Source organism: Phaseolus vulgaris, chromosome 5 (genome assembly GCF_000499845.2).
Source record: "Phaseolus vulgaris cultivar G19833 chromosome 5, P. vulgaris v2.0, whole genome shotgun sequence".
In the NCBI taxonomy this organism is placed as follows: domain Eukaryota; kingdom Viridiplantae; phylum Streptophyta; class Magnoliopsida; order Fabales; family Fabaceae; genus Phaseolus; species Phaseolus vulgaris.
In genome coordinates, this window is record NC_023755.2 from 4087924 (window position 1) to 4113236 (window position 25313).

Sequence of the window (25313 nt, forward strand, 5' to 3'; positions counted from 1 at the left end):
ATGAGTTTAAGAGAAGAACAAGGTGGAGAGCATGCAGATAATATTAATATGTCAATGGCAATGTTGGTACAACTACAAAAAGAATTTGAGACATTAAAAAAGAATAATGAAGAAGAGTTGAGTATGTTGATAGCCGAAAACGCACATATGAGGAGAAAGTTACAAGAGGAAACAATTTTGAATTCATCTTTCAAAACCGTTCAGCCTAGGGTACAAGTAAATGGAAGGCTATATCACAACGAAAGTTCCCAAACCAAAAGAAGATTGCTTGAAAACTCTGGGGTTTGTGCAGGGATATCTTCTAGAAAACATCCGTTTTATGATGTTATAGTTGATACTCCGTTGCCCGACAATTGGAAGAATTTGACCTTTGACAAATATGATGGAAGTACGGACCTTGATGAACATATTGCAATATATACTACTCAAATCAGCTTGTATACATGGAATGATGCTGGCATGTGCAGAGTATTCCCTACAACCCTGAAAGGAGCAGTGTTGAGTTGGTTCACACGCCTCCCACCTTTGAGTATAGATTGTTTTGATACGTTGGTGGAAAAGTTCGGCGCTCAGTTTGCAACTAGTCGCCCTCATCATTTAACGTCGATCGCCTTAGTAAACATAAGACAAGAGAAAGGAGAGTCGTTAAGAATGTTCATGGAACGTTTTGGAAAGGTTACCCTGGGAATTCGAAATCTCAACCCAAAGGTTACCATGCATCACATGATAACAACACTGAAACCGGGACCATTTGCCGATAGTCTTTGTAAAAAACCCGCGATCAATCTGGATGAACTAAGGCAACAAGCATCAAAATTTATGCAGATGGAAGAACTAAGGGAGTTTCGAAATCAAGTGAGGGTTGATGGAGGTGAGAAGAGGGTGACAGAAAGAGAAAATGTACCTGTGGCAAGAAGAGCCCGAGAAGAGTTTAGGAGTCGAAAATTCCAACAGTACACACCTTTAAATACAAATAGAGCAAGAATTTTATAGGAAGCCATGGCAGCCGAAATAATACCACCACCCAGAAAAGCAAGAACACCGGAAAGAGCAGACCGCACCAAACATTGTGAATATCATAAAAATCATTGTCATAATACAGAAGAATGCATTGGGTTGAAAGACAGAATAGAAGAGTTGATTCATGCGGGACAGTTAAAACGTTTTATCCGAGGGGGAAATGCAAGAGTATGGTTAAGCCCTGAGAGAGATGTGAGAGGGGGAGAGATAGGAGAAAGAAGGGTGGAAAGGTTTGAAAGGAGAGAAAATAAACGAGTAGAAAAAAGAGATGATAGAAGGGCTGGAAGACTAGAAGAAAGAGGTGGTAGAGTTTATCAAAACACGCAGTCAGTAAGGCGAAGCAGGGAGCGAAGTTTGGGAAGGCCGGTCAGGGGGTTTATAAATACAATCTCAGGTGGTTTCTCTGGGAAGGAATCTTTGTCAGCAAGAAAACAACATTGGAGAAGTATCAGAGCTGTTAATCATGTTTTTAAAAGAAGAAATTTGCCACCAATGCTCTTCACGGACGAAGACTTTGAAGAAATTGATCCAGATCATGATGATCCTTTGGTGATAACGGTGGAAATAGCCGAATATGCTGTCATGAAGACCTTGGTTGATCAAGGGAGTTCGGTTGATATCTTGTTTTGGGATACGTTCAAGAGGTTATATTTGAGAGAAGAAGACATAGTGCCTTTTCGAGAGCAAATCATTGGCTTTTCGGGTGAAAGAGTTAGCACCAAAGGGTATGTTGATCTAATAACAACATTTGGAAGAGGCAGCAAAATTAAAAAAATTAAAATCCGATATCTGGTGGTGGATGCATCCACGTCATACAACGTGCTGTTAGGACGGTCTTCCTTAAACAAGTTAGGGGCAATCGTATCAACACCACACTTAGCCATGAAATTCCCGACAAAAAAGGGTGAGATAGCAACAATTTATGTCAATCAAAAAGACGCTCGGGAGTGTTATGCAGCAGGTTTAAAGATGAATTTGAAGATGGATAAAGATACTGAAAAAATAGTAGCCATGGTGGATTTGGATCCCAGATTAAATGAGGAAAGGTTGGAGTCGAAAGAAGAAACAACAGCGGTGGTGTTAGGCCAAGACGACAGACAATGCACTTACATAAGTGGAAGTATGCCTGATGAATTACTGAGCAAACTCATCACAGTGTTGCGTAACAATAAGGATTTGTTTGCTTGGCAGCCATCTGATATTCCTGGGATTGATCCAGAGGTAATGTGTCACAAGTTGTCTGTTTGCCGAGAAGCAAGGCCGGTATCTCAAAAACGAAGAAAGTTAGGAGAAGAAAGACGAAAGGCAGCAATTGAGGAAACCGAAAAGTTAATACAAGCTGGTTTTATTCGAGAAGCTAAGTATACTACATGGCTGTCTAATGTGGTACTTGTCAAAAAACCGAATGGAAAATGGAGAATATGTACAGACTACACCGACTTGAACAAAGCCTGCCCAAAAGACACATATCCACTGCCCAATATAGACCGATTAGTTGATGGGGTGTCTGGCCAAGAGATGATGAATTTTCTTGATGCTTATTCGGGGTATAATCAAATACAGATGTATGAACCTGATATCCCGAAAACAGCTTTCACCACTGATGTTGCAAATTATTGTTATAAAGTCATGCCTTTCGGTTTGAAGAATGTTGGGGCAACATACCAAAGATTGATGGACAAAGTGTTTAAAGAACAAATTGGAAAAAACTTGGAAGTTTACGTTGATGACATGGTTGTTAAATCAAGTGAGATACAGAAACATCTGGAAGATCTTGAAGAAGTGTTTGCACAAATAAGAAAGTACAATATTCGTCTTAATCCAGAAAAGTGCATTTTCGGCATAAGAGGAGGAAAATTCTTGGAATTCATGTTGACAAACAGAGGAATTGAGGCAAATCCTGATAAATGTGAGGCAATAATGCAGATGGGAAGACTGAAAAACCTAAAAGAAGTACAAAGGTTCGTAGGAAAACTGAACTCATTATCAAGATTTCTACCAGTATTGGCCGAAAAAACCAAACCGATAGTAAACTTGCTGAAAAAATTTGAAACCTTTGTGTGGAGTGAACAATGTGAGCAAGCTTTATCTCAAATCAAAAGCATGGTGGCCGAACCCCCAATCTTAGTAAAACCTGTGCCAACTCAACCCATCATAGTTTACCTAGCCACTTCAAATGAAGCCATAGGAGCTGCCTTGATCCAAGAAAACCCAGAGCAAAAACCGATATATTTTGTGAGTAGAACCCTCCAAAATGCCGAAACCAGATATCCCAAGGTTGAGAAAATTGCCTTAACACTAGTGTATGCCGCGAGGCGTCTTCGACCATACTTTCAGAATCATCAGATAATTGTGAGAACAGATTTTCCAATATCTAAAATTTTGAAAAAACCAGAACTTGGAGGTCGAATGGTGACATGGTCGATGGAGCTTTCAGAGTATGGAATCAAGTACGAACCAAGAGGACCAATTAAAGCCCAATCTCTTGCAGATTTTATCATTCAGATGCCGACATCAACACAAGTGGACTTTGTATGTAGATGGCGCGTTAAGCAGAAGAGGAAGTGGAGCAGGAATAGTACTTGAAGGACCAGATAATTTCCAAGTGGAGATGGCGTTAAGATTTGAGTTCAAAACATCCAACAACCAGGCCGAATATGAAGCTCTTGTTGCAGGATTATTATTGGCCAGAGACATGGGAGTTGAAAATGTCGTTTGCAAAACTGACTCACAGTTGTCGGTAGGACAGGTGCACGGGGAGTATAAGGTAAAAGACCCTTTATTAATGAAATATTGTCATAAAGTCTTAAATATTATGCAATGTTTTAACAAGGCCGAGATGAAGTATATTCCAAGAGAATTAAATATGAAAGCAGACTCGCTATCTAAATTAGCAAGCCAACAACGGCAAGTGCAACATAATTCAATCATACAACAAACCCTTAGTCATCCGACAGTTAGTCTGGACGAATGCTTCAATATTGTAACATCCAAAGACGACTGGATAAAAACATACACAGAAGTTATAAAGAATCAGGAGCAAGGTGTTGAGCCAGATGCAAAAACAGCGAAGAAAGTAGCTAGTTTCATTTGAATTGGTGACGAGTTATATAAAAGAGGATATTCTATGCCCCTGTTAAAATGTCTGACCAAAGAACAAGCTGAATATGTAGTCAAAGAACTTCATGAAGGAATTTGTGGACTGCATTGCGGAGCTCGAACGATGACAACAAAAGTCTGCAGAGCTGGTTATTATTGGCCAACAACCCGAGTTGATTGTGAAATTTATGTTAAAACTTGTAAAAAATGTCAAGAGTTTGGAAGTTTGAATCATATACTAGCACGGGAGTTGCAAGAAATTATATCTCCATGGCCATTTGCAAAATGGGGAATTGATATACTTGGTCCGTTCCCGCTTGGACGTGGCCAAACCAAATTCATGATAGTAGTTGTAGACTACTTTACAAAATGGATAAAAGCAGAAGCATTGACCAAGATAGTGGCTCAACAAGTTCAAACGTTTGTATGGAAAAATATAATATGTCGATTCGGAATCCCACACACTATTGTAAGTGACAATGGCCGACAATTCATTGACAAAAAACTTATGAAATTTTATGCAGATTTGGGAATCAAGTCCACAACCACTTCAGTTGAACATCCGCAAATGAATGGACAGGCCGAAGCTGCAAACAAAGTTATTCTTGGACAATTAAAAAAGAGGTTGGGGAGTGCTAAAGGTTTATGGGCTGAGAAATTACCAGAGATATTATGGGCATATCGTTGCACACCACAAACATCAACTGGAGAAACACCGTTCAATCTCACTTATGGAACAGATGCAATGTTACCAGTAGAAGTTAATGAACCAACATTAAGAAGACAAATGGAAGACTGGAATATCAACAATGAGTGTTTGAGAACCAATCTTGATCTTATTGGAGAACTTATAGAAAGAGCAAAAATAAAGGAAACAACAGTAAAGCGAAGGGCGATGAAGAGATTTAATGCAAAGGTAAAATTTAGAGATTTTAAAGAAGGTGATCTAGTATGGAGAATGCGAACTGATGCTCGAAAGGATCCACGACATGGAAAGTTGGCATCCAATTGGGAAGGTCCTTTTAGGATACTAGAAAACTTGCAAAATGGAGCTTATAGATTAGAAACTTTGGAAGAGAAAGTGATACCGAGAACGTGGAATGCAAGTCATCTAAAGTTCTATTTTAGTTAAAATAGATGTAAAAAGAAGACTTTTTGTGTACATACTTATTATATAATGAGAAGCTCATGAGGGGGGTTTAATGGGACATTTTGGGGTTGCTAAAACTTTGGATGTGTTGCATGAACATTTCTTTTGGCCTCATATGCATAAACATGTTCATAGTTTGTGTGATAAATGCATAGCTTGCCGCAAAGCTAAGTCTAAAATGCATCCCCATGGTCTTTATACTCCTCTTCCTATCCCTTCAATGCCTTGGGTAGATATATCTATGGATTTCATCTTAGGCTTACCCAAGACATCAAAGGGAAAGGACTCCATTTTTGTGGTAGTGGATCGTTTTTCAAAGATGGCTCACTTTATTCCTTGCCACAAAGTGGATGATGCATGCCACATTGCAAACCTCTTCTTCCAAGAAGTGGTTCGCTTGCATGGGATTCCTAGGTCTATAGTGTCCGATAGAGATCCTAAGTTCTTGAGTCACTTTTGGAAGACCTTGTGGGGCAAGCTTGGAACTAAGCTTTTATTTTCTACCACTTGCCACCCACAAACTGATGGTCAAACCGAGGTGGTGAATAGAACTTTGGGACAACTATTGAGATGCTTTATTTCGGGGAATCCTAGAGTGTGGGAGAATTTACTACCCCATGTTGAGTTTGCATATAACCGAGTAGTAAATTCTACCACCTCCCATTCTCCTTTTGAGGTGGTCTATGGGTTTAATCCCCTAACACCTCTTGATCTTCTTCCTATTCCCCTTCTTGAAGATGTCTTGTGCAAAGATGGGGATGAAAAGACTTCTTTTGTGAAAACTTTGCATAAAGACATCAAGAAGAGAATTGAGAAGAAGGTTGACAAGTATGCTGAACTTGCCAATAAAAGGAGAAAAGCATTGTTGTTTGATGAGGGCGATTGGGTTTGGCTTCACTTGAGGAAGGATCGTTTTCCTACTCAAAGGAAGTCCAAACTAATGCCTCGAGGGGATGGACCTTTCCAAGTCCTCAAGAGGATTAATGACAATGCTTATGAGTTAGATATGCCTGATACATTCTTAGGTAGTCATACTTTTAATGTCAGCGATCTAACTCCTTTTTCTGTAGGTCTCCAGAATTCGTGGTCGAATTCTCTCCAACTCGGGGAGTATGATGGAGATCAAGCTCAAGAGAACATGGAGGCCACTCATCAAGCTCAAGAAGAGGTGGAGGCACAAATGGAGGACGCCCATGGAGGTCAAAGTCCACCTCAAAGGATTACAAGAAGCATGTTCAAAGCTTTGGGAGCTAGAGGACATTTATTTTCTCTTTTTGTAGTTTCTTTAGTTGAAGGTGCATAGAGGGAAACTTTAGAAACCTCTTTTGTTATAGCATCTTTTAGGCTTTAGTTAGGAGCTTTAGGGGGGTGTGTTAGTAGATAGGTGTAGAAGTAGAATAGGAGGTGCCAAAGTGAAGGAAGGAGTCACACCTTCCTCATGGCTTGAAATAGGCGCCGGTTTTAGCTAGCTTTGGGAGGGAAATTTGAATTGTTTTAGCTTGCATTTTCAGCACCTTAGGCTATATATAGAGGTGCTCTCTTTGTAAAATTCAGATTGGAATTAATCTAAGAAAACTCTACTCAAATTTTGAGTGACCTTTGGAGAGCTTTTGGAGCCTTTTTCTCTAGTCTTATCTTGATGGATCATTGGAGTCCTCAAGTGGCGGCATCACTCTCATCTAGGAGCATTCCACACTTCTAGTGGCGAGATCATCCAACATTCTTCCATCTTCATGAGCACTCTCTTCTCCTTCCTTTCTTCTCTTTCAATTACTCTTGTTGTCTTGTGTTCTTGAGCATTTTTGGTTCGGCTGTTATTAATTTTCCAGCACCTATGTTTTGTTCTTTGTCTTTTAATTTCATTTTTGTTCGGTTGAAATGTGTTCTTATGCAATTCTGTTCGGTACTCTTTAATTCTTCCTCTTTGTTGATTCAATTTGACAATATTTGGTTCATCCAAATGAGTTTGGGATTTGGTACTAGTAATTGGTGAGTTCTTGTCTTAGAACCATGATCCAACTCTAAGAAAAGTGCCTCTATATTTTCCAGCTCAAGGTGATTCCTAAAAATGTCAAGAATCTTGTTCTATGTGGCTATTGGAATCACATCACAACTCATCTTGTTAAACTTTCATTCTTTTTTCGGCCTTGGAAGCTTTCACTTCAGGTGAAATCCCTCCCGAAAAAATATTTACATAATTCTTTCGGCCTTGGATGCTTTCACTTCAGGTGAAATCCCTCCCGAAAAAATATTTACATAATTCTTTCGGCCTTGGATGCTTTCACTTCAGGTGAAATCCCTCCCGAATAAACATTTATATACTTATTTCGGTCTTCGCAACTTTCAAATTCGATGAAATTCCTCCCGCCAGAATGTCTCATAACGCTCATAAGACGTTTTCATGTCGCATAAAAATCGAAAGGTCCAAAACGTTTAATTATTAAACCTTAAAAATCGCCAAGTCCAAAGCAATAATTTTACAATTAAAAAAACCGAGAGGTAATTAATAAATCAAAAAAAAGTCTCCAATTCCCATGTCATATTTTGATACCATTGCATATTCCAACCACAGTCACATCAATTGCATAAAACTCTTTACAATTCAATCCCAACAATTGCAAAGGTTCAGGTTTTCTTATACTTAACAATTTAAATCAATGTAATTGTACAATAACAATATTGATCTCGTCAATATCAAAGAAGAAAACATAACTTGAATTTATACTTGATGGATTTAAAGATCAAAATTACTTTTACTAGCTAAAACCGAAAACAAATAACAATACGTTAATCACATGATGTTACGCTTTTAAATTCCAATCGAAAGATCCCGGTACCAAGTTTATCAATAAAAGAACGTTTCAAGAAGTTCAAATTAAGTGACCAAAAGGTCAGCACTCGGTTAAAACCGAGAGATCTTTAATATTCATTTATAACCAAAATAAACTTAATTATTCAGACCAAGCAACCGATAGTATCACACTCGGAAAACCGAAAGGCTAATAATTCTCATAATATGATTATAACGGAAAGAAAATTTTCACTAGATAATAATTCGAATGATAAAATCATGATGTTAACCTCAAGCTCATAGTAAGAAGTTCCAAATAAGGAATTACAGCACGAATGCAAACATCAGCTATATTCATTAAACATCAGAGCATCCCAAAACAAATATCCTTCTCAACAAGTAAACCGAGAAGTTATAAACAAAAAGATTAAAAACCTATATCTAATTAGCTTTCGATATTAATTTCTTCAGCATCATTGTCCGGAATCTCATTCGCAGGAACTAATTCACCATTATAGACATCCTTCTTAACATCAAAGTTGCCTTCATCAATACGAATCTTATAAAAATATTTTGCTTGTTGAAGAGCCTTATCAAAGCCAAGTTTATGCTGTTCAAAAATAAAGCTTTCGGCTTCAAAAACATTAACCTTCAGCTGACTTATCTCTTCATCCATAAGTTTGATGGTGTTTTTAGCAGATTCGTCTGCAGAAGATATCTCCGATACCTTTTCATGCAAAAGTTGATTTTCTTTGAGAAGGCGAGCGTTCTCTTTGTCAGATCTTAAGTTTTTACTCTTCAATTCAGAAATTTCCTTTCCGAGATCTTCCTTTTCAACTTCTTGTTCATTTTTCTGCTTCTTCATCTCTTCTAATTGCAAAGATAAAGAACTCATTTTTTCCTTATATTCAACAAGATCATTCTTCAACTTTTCAAACTCAGATAAAGACACACAGTTTCCATTCTTCGCCTTCATCATCTTCCCAATAAAAAGACTTCTACTTGATTATTCAATAATAGAATCCGCCAATGAAGCAGCATCAGTATTTTTCAACATGTTGTAAGATGATTCACAAAAAGAAGTTTGAACAAACTTCACATATTTTGTTGAAGTACCAAAAACTGTTTCAGAAAGAGGTTCAGTCGAAACACTTTCAACATGGCGATGGCGCCGAGAGGAAGAATGTGATCTCTTGCTACTTCTATCTCGTTTCTTTGACTTCTTAGAAGGACCGGCAACATCAGCATTATTTGTAGGTTCAAGCGCTTCAACATGTGCAACTGGTTCCACAACTTCTATTTCCACCACAAGATTCACCACATTCTCACACCGAGGGGTTACATCACCTACCTTGTTCAGCAGCTTTGAAAAATAGGATCGAGCTTTCGGATTCGCGCTTGCCATCAAAGCTGAAAATCAATAAAAAATTTAGCAAAGTTAAAAAACTCATCCTATAAAGCGAGAAAATGTGAAACAACCACGTACCAATGAGATCCTCTCAGGGATTTGATGAAGTGTACAATTGTAGCAAGGCGCGAGTGGGAATCTGGTACGAGAGGTGACTAAAAACTTCGATAACATGGCGATCGGCCACACCCATTGAGTGAAACGATATTGAGTTAAACTTCACGGGATCTCTCGTCCAATACAGGGGAAACTTTGGAGAATCTCCATTAAAAAAATACTCTCTTCCTATTGGCTCTATTAGAATTTTGAAAAATCCTCCCTTAAAATCCTTATATGAGGACGTAAAAGGTTTAAGGAAACAAATATTGGGTTTGCTGATAAGGGATAACCACCCTGGCCGTTTACCAGGCCGAGAGCTGTAATAGTACAAGAAAGAAGCGGGACTAGGAGAAAGTGATATTAATTTACACAAAATACTAAAAGCTTGCATTGAAGCCCAACCATTAGGATGAAGCTGAGTGGGAGCAACATTAAGAAAATGAAGAACGCCCATTTGAAAGTTGTTCAAAGACAGTCGAATATGAAGATCTCTAAAAAAGCAAGCATAAAAATAAAAAAATTCATAGACATCACTGTTAGGATTAACCCAACACGCCGAAAAGAAATAATATCATTTTCAATATCAGAATAATAAATTTGAGAATGGGAGAGAAAACTACGAAGTTCGCTAGCAGAACGATACCGAGAAAAAATCTCTCGGACATTAGGATTAACCCACTGATAACCTGGACGAAGATTTTTCCGAGGCTTAACAATTTCGAGTTCTGAAGGAGCGTTAGCACTAGCAGCCCCATCTGAATCATTCATACAAGAAGGAGTAGAAGACGAAGACTTCGAATCAGGATGATCTTCTTCTCGAACCACTCGGCCAGTTGATTCACCACCCGCGCTTGAAAAATCATCAGTAGCAGAAGAGCTTGAAAGAGACATATTACCTTTACAAGAACCAAATGAGGATTGAAAGTGAACTTCCTTTTTGACAGCAACGAAACTCATACAAAACCATAAAAGGATGAATGAGAAATCTATTTATAACCCAAATAAACCCTAGAATTTGAAACGTTGCAACAATATGAAACCGTTCAAAATATGTCATCTAACGGTTAAAATAGCAAATTCACGTCAAATCATTCAGCCTCAGCAAAATGAAGCACGAAAACCAAGGCATTTAATATCAAATCAAATCAAATTTCAAAATTATTATATTATATTAAGACACAAAAACTTTTCTTTAAAAACTTAAAAAAAATTTATTTCTGTCTCGGGAGCCAGTGTACTGGTAGGTTAAAACCGAGAGGTTTAGGCCGAGAACTAAATACTAAATGCAACCGAGAGGTTTAGGCCGAAAGCTGAAAGGTTATATATAAAAGAATAATACAAAATATAAATATTATTATAATAAGGCCCAATTAAGGTTAAAACCTGCATTAAGGGGTGTGTAAATAATAAAAAAAGGTGTAGAAAGAAAGTCCAGAGGCAAAGCGGAAAGCCCATTAAGGAAACCCTATAAATAGGAGGTCAACATAAGAAAAAGGTAAGAGTGAACATTGTCTGATGATATTTGAAATTATTTTTGACTTTGGTATCAAAGCGCCTTGCAGGTACCCCCAACCTGTGTGAGGGAGAAGCCGAGAGCACCTTGCTGAGGGAGAAGCCGAGAGCACCTAGCTGAGGGAGAAGCCGAAAGCATTTGACCAAGAGGAGTCCAGAACATGAGCCCAAAAAAAAACTAAGAGAATCCGACCCAAGAGTAGAGTATTTGTGTAAAGCCGAGTCTTGTCAACCTAATTTCAGTATTTTCGGTCTTTGTTGTAAAAACATAACTCTACTAAAAAAGACACACATACTAGAAGGTTTATGACTAAATCCAATTATATCTCTTCATAAAAACTTTTCACTTAAAAATAGTCTAATATCTGGATAAGTATTAGATTTTCTGAGTCATAACAAAATACGAAAGTGTGGCTCGTGTTTCTTACGTCTTCTCTTTTACAAGTAGCAAATGAGTGTATGAAATCCTAATAAATCTATAATGGTGACTAAAAAATAATAATAAACAAAGTATCATAGTGATGTAGGGAGTAGTGGTTGTGGGAGAATCTTTTTCTTTAACCTAAATAGTAACTCTGCATTTACAATGCTTTTCATTCATTGTTGGCCAATTTTTTCCTGCTCCATATTTTTTTTAACCCGCACAGTATCATTTTTTCAAATTTTCAAAATTATCTTTATTCCGAATTTAAAAATCCAAAACAGTAAATAAAATTCAAAAATTAAAAATACATTTCACACATAAAAATTTAGAAAAAAAATTAAAAATATATTCTGGATAAAAATTTCCAGAACTCAAAATTGTTTTCCACCAAAAATTGAAATCCAGAATATTTCCAGATAAAAGGTTTCAGAAGTAGTTTTTATCTACATATTTTCGTCATTTAAGAGAGATATTTTTGTCATTCAAAATAACGAGTACGAGGAGAAATTGCCTCATTGTTTTTTTTTTTTTTACATTATATTATATTGTTGGAATTTAAGTATACATTAATAGAAATATTTAGTATGTTTTATAATGAAAAGAGAATGACTTTTATAAAAGCCTTACAATCACCGAAACCGAAATCTACGTAACAGATAACTAAGAAATAAGCACTACTATTAAAATATATAAAATCTGCGGCAGATTTATTTAACTCCTAAAAGCTAGCTTGACTTATTCATCAGACTTTGCCAAATATCCAACATAATTCCTCCCCTTAAACTGATACGTTAAGAGCATTAGTTTAACTTTCCATCCTTCGAACTCTAAGCAAATTCCTGAGCTTCACAAATTGATCCAACTTGATAGGCTTAGTCATGATATCTGCAACTTGATCATTTGTTCCAACAAAAACCAGCTTCATGATTTCTTCATTACACAAGTCTCGCAAGTAGTGATACCTGACATCGATGTGTTTTGTCCTCCGATGCATGACTGGATTTTTAGATAACTTAATCGCCGAGCTATTGTCGCACATGATGTCTATACATTCACCATTTACAGCTCCTAGCTCCTGCAACATCCCTTTTAGCCAAACACAGTGACACACAGAGGAACTTGTTGCAACATATTCAGCTTCGGTTGAGGAGAGAGTGACTATGTCTTGATTTCGAGAACTCCAGCTAACTGTAGCCACATTCAGCAAGAAAACATATCCAGAAGTGTTCTTCCTGTCATCTACATCTCGAGCATAGTCACTATCTGTGTATCCCAACAAATTCATTTTTGACAATCTCCCATAGAACACTCCAAAGTCATGTGTTCCTTTTACGTATCTTAATACTCTTTTGGCAATCAACATATGTTCTTCCTTAGGGTCAGACATAAAACGTGAAATCAAACACACTACAAACATCAAATCAGGTCTTGTTACCGTAAGATACATTAGACAGCCAACAAGTTGCTTGTAAAGCGTTGCATCAGCTCTTTTAATCCCCTCATTTGAAACAGTAGTTCCTGGAACAATTGGATTTTTGACAGAGTTACAGTTCCCCATATTAAAACGCTCCAACACCTTCTTTGCATACTTCTTTTGACATATGTGTATCCCAGCTTCACTTTGATGAACTTCCACTCCAAGGAAAAACTTCATTTTCCCCATGTCCGTCATTTTGAATTCCTTTTGCATTGAGGACTTGAATTCTGCGCACAATATTTTGTCACTTCCAGTAAAATTCAAGTCATCGACATAGAGACTTACTACCAATAAATTTTTTTCTGTTTTCTTGAAGAACAGGGTGTGATAATAGTCACTTTTCTTGAACCCTTCCTTCGTAAAGTAACTCTTAATTCTGCTGAACCATGCTCTTGGCGCCTGTTTTAAGCCATAGAGGGTCTTTTTTAAACGATAGACTTTGCCTTCCTCCCCTACTTTAAGATATCCTTCAGGCTGATCAACATAGACTTCCTCTTTCAATTCACCGTATAGAAAAGCACTTTTGACGTCTAGTTGATAAACACACCAACCTCGTTGAGCAGCTACTGCAAGAATACTCCTAATTGTATCCCATCTGGCCACTGGTGCAAAAACTTTTGTATAATCCACCCCTGTTGTTTGAGAGTAACCTTTCGCCACTAAACGTGCTTTGCATTTTTCGACATTTCCTTCTTCATTCAGCTTTGTTTTGTATATCCATTTGACGCCGATTGTCTTTGCTCCTATTGGCAATTCTGTGAGCTCCCAAGTGTTGTTTCTTTCAATGGATTGAATCTCCAACTTCATTGCTTCATTTCACTTTTCTTCCTTTGCCGCTTCAGAGAAGTTTATCGGATCATCATTGCATATGAAAAAAGCAAAGTTTGCCCAATTATCATCTTCTTCTTCTCCGCTTACAAAATCTTGAATCCATCCAGGTGGCTTTCTTGCTCTTTTTTATTGTTTTTCATGTTCACGCACAGGATTTGCTGCTGTAGTGATCTCTTCTGTTTCTTCTCTCGGAGCATGTATTGCTATAGAATTTTCAGGTCCTTCTTCCTCATATTCGTCCTCATTTTGTTCTTCTTCGAGAACTCCATCATCATCTTCCCATGTGAATATGTTTTGCTCTGGTGTACTCAATGTCCAGTCCCACTACGCTTCTTCTTCGAAAATAACATCTCTACTTATTGTGATTTTCTTCGTGATTGGATCATACAGTCGATAAGCCTTGGGCTCCTCACTAACTCCAAGCTTGATACATTTATGACTTCGATCATCAAGCTTGATTCTCTTTTGTATCGGAACATGAACATGAGCAACTGAACCGAAAACTCTGAAATAGTCAACCTTTGGCTTGATTCCTGTCCATCTCTCTTCAGGCACCTTGTCTTTTATTGCCTTTGTGAAACTTTGATTCAAGACATGAACTATCCATCTAACTGCTTCTGGCCATAGAAATCTTGGCATTTCTTTCTCGGAGAGCAAGCAACGCACCATGTTCATGATAGTGTGGTTTCTCCTCTTTGCTACTCCGTTTTGTTGAGGAGTACATGATGCCGTCAATTGTCGTTTTATGCCATGCTCTCTGCAAAATTCGTTGAATTTGTCTGAGGTGAATTCGCCTCCTCTATCTGTCCTCAGACCACGGATTTCAGTCTTAACTTCTTTTTCAACAGAAATTTTGAACGCTTTGAAAGCCTCAAACGTTTCTGCTTTTTCTGCAAGAAAATGAATCCATGTTTTACAGGAAAAATCATCAACAAGCACGAACAAATACCTTTTTCCACTATGAGACGTTTGGGGTGATTGGACCATATAGATATGCATGAATTAGTTCTAGCTTCTCTGTTGCTCTCCACTTGCTCTTCTTTGGGAATTTTTCTCGTTGTTGTTTTCCCATATTGCATATTGTGCACACCTTAACATCCTCCTTCAAGCTAGGTAACCCTTTCACCATTCCTTTCTTTGCCATAATCTGAATGGACTTATTATTTAAATGTCCAAACCTCCTGTGCCAAAGAGATCCCACGTCTTCTTCTTCCACCTTGAGACATTTCTCAGATGTTGGTTTCTTCTTAGCGTAAACCAAAAACATCTAATTCATCGTCATTTGAGTCTCCATGATCAACCCTCTCTTATAATGATATATCTTGCACACATTATTCTTGATCATAATGGTCAGATTCTTCTCCTGAAGTTGTCAAATGCTCAACAAGTTGTTGGTCAGATTCGGAACATAATAAACATCAGTCAAAACAAGTATTATCCCCTCCACTTCAAATTTGATGTTTCCTTTTCCTTGAACTACCATTTTAGAGTTGTTTCCCAACCGGATAGAATGCTTGAAACCTTCATCTAGATCAACAAACCAAGATTTTTCCCCCGTCATATGGTTTGAGCATCCAGAGTCCAAAAACCATATGCCATTTTCTTTGAGATTGCTCACGTTGACATGCGCCATTAGTAAACATTATTCTTCTTCGTCAAACTCGGCATAGTTGACGTTTCTTTCGTCACTAGTGCACTTGAACTGATAGTGACCTTGTTTTCCACATCGAAAACATTGAATGGTTGCTCTGCGTACAAAGGATCTGCCTCTACCTCTGTAGCTGCTTCTTCCGCGTCCTCGTCCTCTTCCTCTTTGAGCGTTCCTTGACACATTTTCCACTTGCAGAACGTGCTCTTCACTCCTTCTCTCAACCACCTTGCTCTCATGTATTTGTAGTGATGCTTGTAACTCGTCAACAGTAAGGCTATCAATATCCTTTGATTCTTCGATGGAGCAAACCACAAAGTTGAAGTTGTCTGTGAGACTTCTTAAAATCTTTTCAACAATCTTGACATCGTCTAATTCTTCTCCACTATTTCTCATGTCGTTGACGATCTCCATGACTCTTGAAAAATATCCTGTTATTCGTTCTCCAACCCTCATCTCCAAGGTTTCGAAAGTTTTCCTTAGCCTTTGTAGTTGTGCGCGTTTCACTCTAGCATTTCCTTGGTGCTTGATTTTCATGGACTCCCATAGTTGTTTGGATGTCTCCTTCCTAGTGATAGTTTTCAACATGGTTTTGTCAATTGAAACCATATGACGGGGGGAAAATCTTGGTTTGTTGATCTAGATGAAGGTTTCAAGCATCTTGTTCAGTTGGGAAACAACTCTAAAATGGTAGTTCAAGGAAAAGGAAACATCAGATTTGAAGTGGAGGGGATAATACTTGTTTTGACTGATGTTTATTATGTCCTGAATCTGACCAACAACTTGCTGAGCATTGGACAACTTCAGGAGAAGAATATGACTATTATGATCAAGAATAATGTGTGCAAGATATATCATTGTAAGAGAGGGTTGATCATGGAGACTCAAATGACGATGAAACAAGTAGTTTTTGGCTTTGAGATCCTTGAGGATAGCTTCTTCAAGCACCTTTTTCTGAGTCGGAGTAGGTGATTCGATTTTTCTCAGATCGTCAAATCCTGGTTCAATGATGCTCCAGTACTCCTTGGATCGAAGAAGGTTCTCCATGAGCAAACTCCAGTGGTCATAATCTCCATCGAATTTTGGTATGACAGGTGCGGTGAAACTGGTAGTGTTTGCCATTTTTCAGTACTGTGTCTTTCCTCTCACTCTTGTTATGTGTAGCTCTGATACCAGATAATAGAAATATTTAGTATGTTTTATAATGAAAAGAGAATGACTTTTATAAAAGCCTTACAACCACCGAAACCGAAATCTACGTAACAGATAACTAAGAAATAGGCACTACTATTAAAATATATAAAATCTGCAACAAATTATTTGACTCCTAAAAGCTAGCTTGACTTATTCATCAGACTTTGCCAAATATCCAATATAGAGACAAAAAAAGAGAGTAAATACTCAGTTTCATTTGATATAATATTCAACCATAATTCTTTGCAAATCTAAAAGTAGAAGTGTGCAACGATCTTCTATTCACTTCCATAGTTTTTTTCCTGCATCTTTATAAATCTTTTAATTTAAAACTACCCATTTTGACAAATGGTGTATAGTTTATTTATTTTTTTATTTGTTTTTAATTGTTAAAATTTTCTAATTCTAAAAATTCAGAATACAATTTTGTATTTTCAATTTTAGAGTTCAAAATTTTAGAATTCAAAAGAAAGGGACGAAGGATGTTAATAAAAAAGCGTAGAAAAGAACAAAATTATCATTTTACGTTTCTTTAGAGTTCTATGAAGGTGCATGAAGAAATGGCCTCTTTCTATAAAGTAAACAAGGCTGTTTCTACCTGACCCCAACAAATGACTTCCTGCACCCCATGATTTCTAAAAAAGGCCATTTTATCTTTTTTTTAAGTGTCTGTTTGGATCAGGGGGTGCACTGTTCCTGCAGACGGAAGTGAGGGTGCACCCCCTGTTTGGATCCACAAATGGCAGCGTGTGAGAGGGCGCGGAAGGGAGTGAGAGGGGGCTGAGGCTTTCTGCTCAAAGTTGCGGAGAAGTAAGGAGAGAAGAGGGGATGTGATTCTTAAATCTGTAAAATTACCTATATATCCTCATTCTTTCATAATATTTACCATTCACATTCCAATATTTTTAAACTATATTGCACATGTCATAAAACATAAAAAATATTAAATATATTTTATTTCAAATATATTTAAATAATGATAATAAATATTAATTAAAATCATTTAATTTTATTCTAAATAAACTTTAAATATCCAAGAAATATTTAATATATTCATAATAAAAATAAATATATTAAATATGTTTTTAATAAAATGAAAATACCTATATACCTAAAAATATATTTATATATTTATAATAATAAAAATTATTATATTTTAAATTATATATTATAATAATCTAGATTTTGATTTATTAATGTGAATACAAAATTCATTTAAATATTTAACTTCTAACAAGGATTAAAATGTTATTAGTGAGGATGTCTTTTCTTTTTCTAATAAACATTATTATGTTTTTTATTTTTACATAATTTCAAAATTACAAACAAATTAACATGTCTTTGTCTTTTTTCGGATAAAATGTAATGACTTTATATTATATATTTTGACAACTAATTAATGTTCTAAATATCTATTTTTAAAAAATATATATATTTATTGATAATAATGAAAATCATTATTAAAAATAATTATATTTATATAACATAACATAATTTAAAGGATCATAAATAATATTAAAATTATGTAAATAAATTAACTTAAGTAAAAAAATAATTAAATTAATAAAATGTTAAATAATAAAATTATATTTAAATTTTAAATTATAATTCATTATTTCTTTCAATTTTACATTTTTTTGTTTTATTTATAAATTAAACTTTAAATTATTTTAATTAACTAAAATATAAAAAAAATTAATTATTATTTATTCTTCATTTATATAGAAGGATAAATTTGTAATCTTACAACTTTTACTATTCAAAATAATTTATAATATTCTTACAACCATCACATCACTCACCAATTTCAATAAACTTTCTTCACACATCCACTTTAACATACCCCAATCCAAACAACCTCAACTTTCTTCACATTTTCTTCACACTTCTACTCACCCACACTCTCAACTTTCCACTCTCCCACACCCTCTAATCCAAACAAAGCCTAAATGATTTTTGGATTACTCTTTTAAGAATATTTCCGAAACATACTTTCTGGAATACATTTTATGAATTCCAAATTTATCATTCCAGACATTAAAAAAATGTATTCCAGAAAAGATATTCTGGAATGATTTTTTCCCTTCTGGATTTTCTATTCCAAAAACACATTTTACTTACAGAATCCTTATTCTGGAAATACCTTTTGTTATGAAACCTTTATTCCAGAATCATACAGAATTGTCAAAGATAATTCTGTTATTGCATAAAATGTAGGGGTGCAGGAAGAAAAATGTAGGGGTGCATGAAGAAATACCCAAAAAGAAGTCTTGTGGACTGACCAAGAGAGCCCAATCCATCTTGAGTTTTATATTCCCTTCTAGATAATGTCTAAGTTTTATTAAATTAATATTTTGGGACAACCAAAGTATCTATCTAATTGGTGGTTTTATCGTTCACTAACCTCATAGCATTAAGAACTTGGTGGGAGTTATTTATGTGTGGTTTTGAGGAATTTGATGGTGCCGAAAGAGTTGAAGGGATATTTATGTATACTATTTATTGAGAAAGTGACCTAAAAGCGGCATTTCCTGAAGCCATTCTTATTCAAAGCAAATCCACAAGGTGCAGCGGTTACACCTTACAACAACTGCTCACACATGGGAAGGGACTTAACTTGGCATGCTTCCCTTCGTCTTTTTCAGCCTCACTGAAAGAAAAAGGTAAAAACAAAAAGTGTAAGAGAAATGTGTCCTTTAAGAAAGACAAAAGGGGATGCTTCGAAATTAGAATCTGCAAGAGAAGATATCTGAGTGAGGTATGTCACAAAAAATAAACACAAAACAAGCCTTCCATATATCATCTTTCTCTCATTTTTCTATTCAATCATCCCATATAAAACTACATGTATAACATGTTACAAACTACCCATCAATCTCGTATATGTTTAAAACTCAACACTATTATCTAGAGAACCAGAAGCAGTATGGTTTTTATGTGACACTCACACTACTACTGAAACTATGACACCACATGTCAGAATTCAGTATTAATACTTAGTATTCTTAATAGTCATAACAATCAAACCAAGATAAACTAAAACTAAGTCATAGAATTGGTGGTGGTGGAGTCTCCCAAATATCAAACACATTCTCCTCACTATGAAGAGCGAAAAGTCTGTCCCCTCCAATGGAAAAGTCACATATTGAACCCCCGTAGCTTCTTCTGAACCTAGAGGTCACAACCCATTCAGGGCCACAGAACACCGAAATGCAATCATTCATGGAGGAAAACAGCTGTCCCCCATGCAGTGCCAGTTTGGGATAACACGGTTCCTCCGGCATCTTCCCCTTCATCAACCTACTTCTGGAGCTCCACCTAATGCTCGTGGCAGCAGAACTTCTCAAATCCATGAACCCCAAATCCTCAAACTCATTCACCACACAGATGGAACTGTTGTCCTCCATGGCAATAGCATCCCTCACCCGTTTCTCATCCGCGGCAAAAGGAGCCCCCATATCAGACCAACACCACACCATCTTCTTCTCCCTGAAATCCAAAAGACTAATGTAACAGTTGTCCTTCCTAGGAAACATAGTAGCCACCAACAAACAGTTACTCCCCTCCAACCACTGAAGTTTATCAGCATCCCCAAGAGACCACCCCAAAGGCTCGTAGAAAAAATCAATCTGCTTCCCTGTGACCTGGTCCCAAACCCCTACCCCATACTCGTTACTCCTCCCCTTACAACTAGAAAATATCTTGTAATCCGAACTGAAACTCAAAGCCCCAGCAGTGTAACTCTTCACCTGATTTTCATGGCAAACCTGAAACTTATACCTAAGCTCCCCACTGTGTGAACTGAACAGCCCCATCCCACCATCACCCCTCCCGAGGCGTTCGCTCACTCCGACGACAACGTTGTCCGAGTCAACCCACCCAACATCATTAACCCTCTGGTAATCGAGGTTAAGAGGAGGGTGCTCATCCAACATCCAATCATACACATGAACCATGCTGCCATGCGCAACGCAGCAGCCTCCATCAGGGCCTGCTCGAATGGCTGTTCCGTCACCCGGGGCCTGGCCCTGCAGAGACCGCGACAACCTTAACCTGTTGCCGTCGAATGGGCCCCACTTGGCTGCCCTCACGTGGTCCAAGAGGCCGTAGTAGAGGGCCTCCCTGTAGAGGAGCTTCTCCGGGATGTTGGGTGGGATATGGAGTTCCCCGGTTCGGAGCAGATCGAGGAGAATCCCGAAGCAATCCGGGTTGCGATCCAGGAATCTCTCGCCCTCCTTGTTTGATGATAGTAGCAGGTTCCAATTGTCGTCAAACATAGCACCGAACATCGAATTGCTCCCTGCATTGGCGAGGGTCGTTGCGGTCGTTTCCATCACCCTGCCACCCACGTTGAATTTCACACTGTCTTTCTGAACCCCCATGACTCGATTCCTCCCAAGAATGTGGCTTTCGAGAAACCCAGATGGGGAGGGAGATGGGTATTCAATTCAACGCGTCTGCGGGGTTGAATTGAATGGGATGATGGATGAACAGAGAAGAACAGAGAAAAACAGAGAATGGGCAGGAATAAATAGAAATGATTTTGCTGAAGAGAGATGAGATTAGATGAGTGAATGATTACAGTTGAAGAATTGGAATTGAAGCAAAGGGTGTGTGTGTGTGTGTATGACAGGATCAGAGGACAGAGATTAAGCAACCGGAAAATGGTGAGATTGTGGGAAAACTATACATGGGAATGATTACTGTAGTGTGTTGTATTGCAAGAGATGAGGGCTTTTAAAAAAGGGTTTTTTGAAAGTGTGTGTGGGATTTGGTGAAGGAATGAAGATGGGTGGAGCGGTTGGAATTCAAAACCGAATTGACTCAGTTTCATCTCCTTCTACAAGTCAATCTGTTTTTGTTCTCTCTGTTTTCTTGCTTTTCTTTTACTCTTTTTCCTTTTGTCCCTTCGTCCATTTTATTCCTTTGGCTGCGGGACAATAGATAAGGATGGACTGTAATGGAAGTTTATTAATTTTGTCAAATCACCAATCAAATTACTTACGTTAAAAGATTTTACTACATAAAAAGTTGTCATTAAGAAAGCAATTGATAGAACGAGAAAAACACAAACTGTCGTAACCCAAGACTATTTTTCATGCAAACATTAGATTCTCTCGCATAAACTCTGTTTTGGAGAAAAACATATTCATTCGTACTTTAACATTTATATTAAGATTAGACTCCACTAATTAATAATCCACTATAATCAAGTATGTAAGTCACTCTTAATTATTACAAGTAGATAAGTTATTCTTAACTATCTCGTCTTAATATATTTTGAAACTAAGAACTTCAAGTAATATTTATTGTAATTAAGATTAAATATTTTGGATCCATCCCAAATCAATATGAAATAAAATGAAAGTTTCCATACGATATGAAAACCTTGAAGGAAAGGTTCCTTAAAGGTAAGTATTGTCTAAAGCAAGCTTCAAAGTCAAAGAAGATCAAAACATGATGTGAAGTTTCATGCTTAGTTTCCTGGCTAGTATGTGTGGTAAAGGTATGTCTAAATTGAGGTATGTCTCAATTGAGGTACGGGAGGCTATTGCAAGGTGTGTATGCCATATTGCAATGATCCTTAAGGATTTAGGACAAATTCTTGATGAGTTTAATTCAGTAAGAATTGGCAGAAGTTATCTTGGGTTTCTTAGTTGTTGGTAATCTTTGGTTGAAATTTTAGTATTGTATAGCTTGGAGATGGTATTGACATGAGGTGGAAAGTTCTTTGTGTTGTCTATGTGGGAAGGAGGAAGAGTCTCACCGCCATTTATTTTTCGCTTGCAGTTTTGCTTGGCGGGTTTGGTGTTTTTGCTTTAAGTGGTTGGGAGTGTCGTTTGTGTCTCACATTGATCCTTCGTCAAACTTTGTTCAGTTCAAGTTGAGCATGTTTTCTAATTCATTTAATGATGTATGGAGCACAATTTGGGTTGGGGTTGTGGGGGAAATCTGGAATCACAGGAACTCTATCATTTTCAATAGGAGGGTGGCTGACGCGTCAGAAGTGTGTGCATTGGTGCAAGCAAAGGTGTGGTCTTGGATTTCTGCAAAATGTCGTTCTACCTCGTTTTCCTTCTCTAGCTGGTGTTTGGAACCTTTGGAATGTATGAGAATGGTTTCTTGAAGTATGTTAGGTTTTTAGTAAGATTCGTGTTTTGGGTTGGTCAATTTGGTGGCTTTAGGTTAGAAGTTGTTCATTGTATATTTTGTATAAGGGTTGAATCACTCCTGAAGTGGTTCGCATTTATTTAATTTTTATTGCTGATAAAAAAAAATAGAAAAGTTATTGATGATTCTTAGTGAATGGTTGAGAGCTACAAGGATGAAAATTGGGGTTTTGTTGCTTTCTTGAAATGTTTTTTCATGGATTTTGGTGTTGTTGTGGATAGTGAGTCGGGTGAAAAGTATATGTTTTATTTTGGTGGTTCTTGAAAGAATTGAGTGGTGAGAAAGATAAGAGATGAGAGCTTAATAAGAACACAATATAGATGCAAGAAATGGAATGGAAAAATACAATGGAAGATAGTGTACATGGAAAAAAGTAAATAGAATAGGATGATTACCTTACTAGATGTGCACAACACTTAGCTACAAGCCTTGAAAGGTTTCATAAGACAGTTTCTTGATGCTCTAAGAAAGAAAAGAGAAGTTGAGACCACATAAGAAAACTTAACTAAGTAAGCAAAAAATACTTAAGAGAAGAAACACGATAAGACTTTCAAAGCTCTTAAATTGATTTCAATTTCAAAGTTGATTTGTACATGGATGGAGGGACTCCTCGATAAATGAGTCACACCAAGCCTACCTTAAAAGAAGATGTAGGACTCCTTCTTACACATCGACACCTAGGGTTAGCTATTCTAACTCATGACAATTTATACTAACATCAAAACAAAAGAAACCTAAAGAGGATATTCCAATACAAAGTTTATATTTCATGTAAAAATGAGAGTCATTTATTTATTTCACATTTTTATCTTTTTTAAGAGCCCTAAGAGTCTTCTTGACTTGATGAAGCTCATCTGCTAACTTCTTAGCCTTATTTCTTGTTGGAATCCATTTAAAAGTCTCTTGGATTCTTCTCTCCCTTTCTTTGGTTTTAATCATGTTTCTTATAGCTACTTTTTCTTGTGTTGGTGTTTTATGATCCACAATCTCATTAGTTTACTTCACAAGGTGAAAGACATACTCCCCCTTCAAGACATTAAGGGTGTTCCACATTTGTTTTACACATTTTAATTTTGATGCGTGGTATTCTTCTTTGGAAACAACACACATGAGAATGTTTTTGGCTCATGCACTCATTTGGCACCTATGCCTCTATTATTTTGTCCAAACACTCCAAGGTGGTGGATTTTGTTCAACATCTAATGAGATGCAGTTCCCATTCTCCAAGATTTCTAACGTGTCCTTGTGACATGACTTAACAAATACTAATATTATTTGTTTCTAATAGTCATATTCCATTTCTTTAACCATAAGAGCTATGTTGATTGCATGTCCTTCATACTCCATTAGTTTTGTTTAAATATGGCCTATTGTTCTGTTTAAAACTAACCTTGAGAGATTAGCTCTGATACTAACTAAAGGTACATGTAGGCTTTAGAAGAGAGTTTAATAAAGCATACAAGAATATTTCATGTAAACATGGTAGCTGACATGGTTGTCTCTCACCTGGGTAATGTGACTTCTTTCAAAAGTTCATCTTCCTCGTAACCTCAACTGAAACTCTGATACCACTTGTTGGAGAAATGGAATAATTACACAAATAAAATTTGGAAAATAATCAACTCCATTACAAATTATAATTGTTACAAGACATCCAATTTAAACAAACTACCTCTAATACATAACATCCACTTCTCTTTCTTTTTCATTCTTATTGTTATTTTATAAATGATATAGCAAACAATTTACTATATTTTACTTTACGAATGAAAAACCCTCTATTTTCTTTACCTTCTATTTATGCAAAACTAAAAGTTTGATTTACCAATTTAAAAAAGAAAAAAAAATCGCAATTAGTTCTGAAACTTAACACAAACTTCACAATTTGATTGTGATTTGACTCACATATCTTTCGTTATAGGATAATTGATGCAATCTGCAACAATCCCCCTCTCAACAACTGTCCCACTGAAAAATGAAATCCATGACCTTGATAGTAATACCAATAAATGGTTTGAGCATAATTTTTTCAACTTAAGAAGCTAGTAGTCTGAACACTACAATTTGATTGTGACTTTAGTCACCTAATCTACATCACAAAATAATCGATGCAATATGCAATAATCCCACACTAAAAATTAAACTTATGATCAAATGTTTATTATTAAGCCAAAAAGATATTCATATTCTGATAGTTAGAACACAACATTTTCTACGTAAAAGTCCAACAAATAAAGCATCATTATTTAATAACATTTTAAATTTTAAATTTAAAAGTATATGACTTAAAAAATAGAGTAACAGCGAAGTAGTTGGGTTGCATCTGGTTGTTCTTACCGAGTCAACGTCCCTGCGCGGGATATAGAAAGCGCGTCCTAAGACCTCCTATCTCTAAATTTAATGATTTTTCTTTAATTATAGTAAAGCTTCACATTTTATGAGCAACTTATTCTGTTTACTCTTCAATTTTCTAACCAATTCGCCATTCA

At 36.6% G+C, this 25313-nt stretch overlaps 4 protein-coding genes across 4 annotated transcripts; 1 reads left to right on the forward strand and 3 right to left on the reverse strand.

Moving 5' to 3' along the window:
* Positions 1–993, forward strand: LOC137836151 (uncharacterized). The gene has a single exon (XM_068645007.1). The coding sequence runs from the start codon at positions 1–3 to the stop codon at positions 991–993; it is 993 nt and encodes a 330-aa protein (XP_068501108.1).
* Positions 994–8505: 7512 nt separating this feature from the next.
* Positions 8506–9039, reverse strand: LOC137836152 (uncharacterized). Its single transcript, XM_068645008.1, has one exon. The coding sequence runs from the start codon at positions 9037–9039 to the stop codon at positions 8506–8508; it is 534 nt and encodes a 177-aa protein (XP_068501109.1).
* Positions 9040–15453: 6414 nt separating this feature from the next.
* LOC137836154 (uncharacterized) lies at positions 15454–16068 on the reverse strand. The gene has a single exon (XM_068645009.1). The coding sequence runs from the start codon at positions 16066–16068 to the stop codon at positions 15454–15456; it is 615 nt and encodes a 204-aa protein (XP_068501110.1).
* A 3358-nt stretch (positions 16069–19426) lies between these two features.
* Positions 19427–21668, reverse strand: LOC137834910 (BTB/POZ domain-containing protein At2g24240-like). Its single transcript, XM_068643146.1, has one exon. It carries the CDS (start codon positions 21033–21035, stop codon positions 19701–19703), a length of 1335 nt encoding a protein of 444 aa, XP_068499247.1. The 5' UTR covers positions 21036–21668; the 3' UTR covers positions 19427–19700.
* Between the last annotated feature and the right edge of the window lie 3645 nt (positions 21669–25313).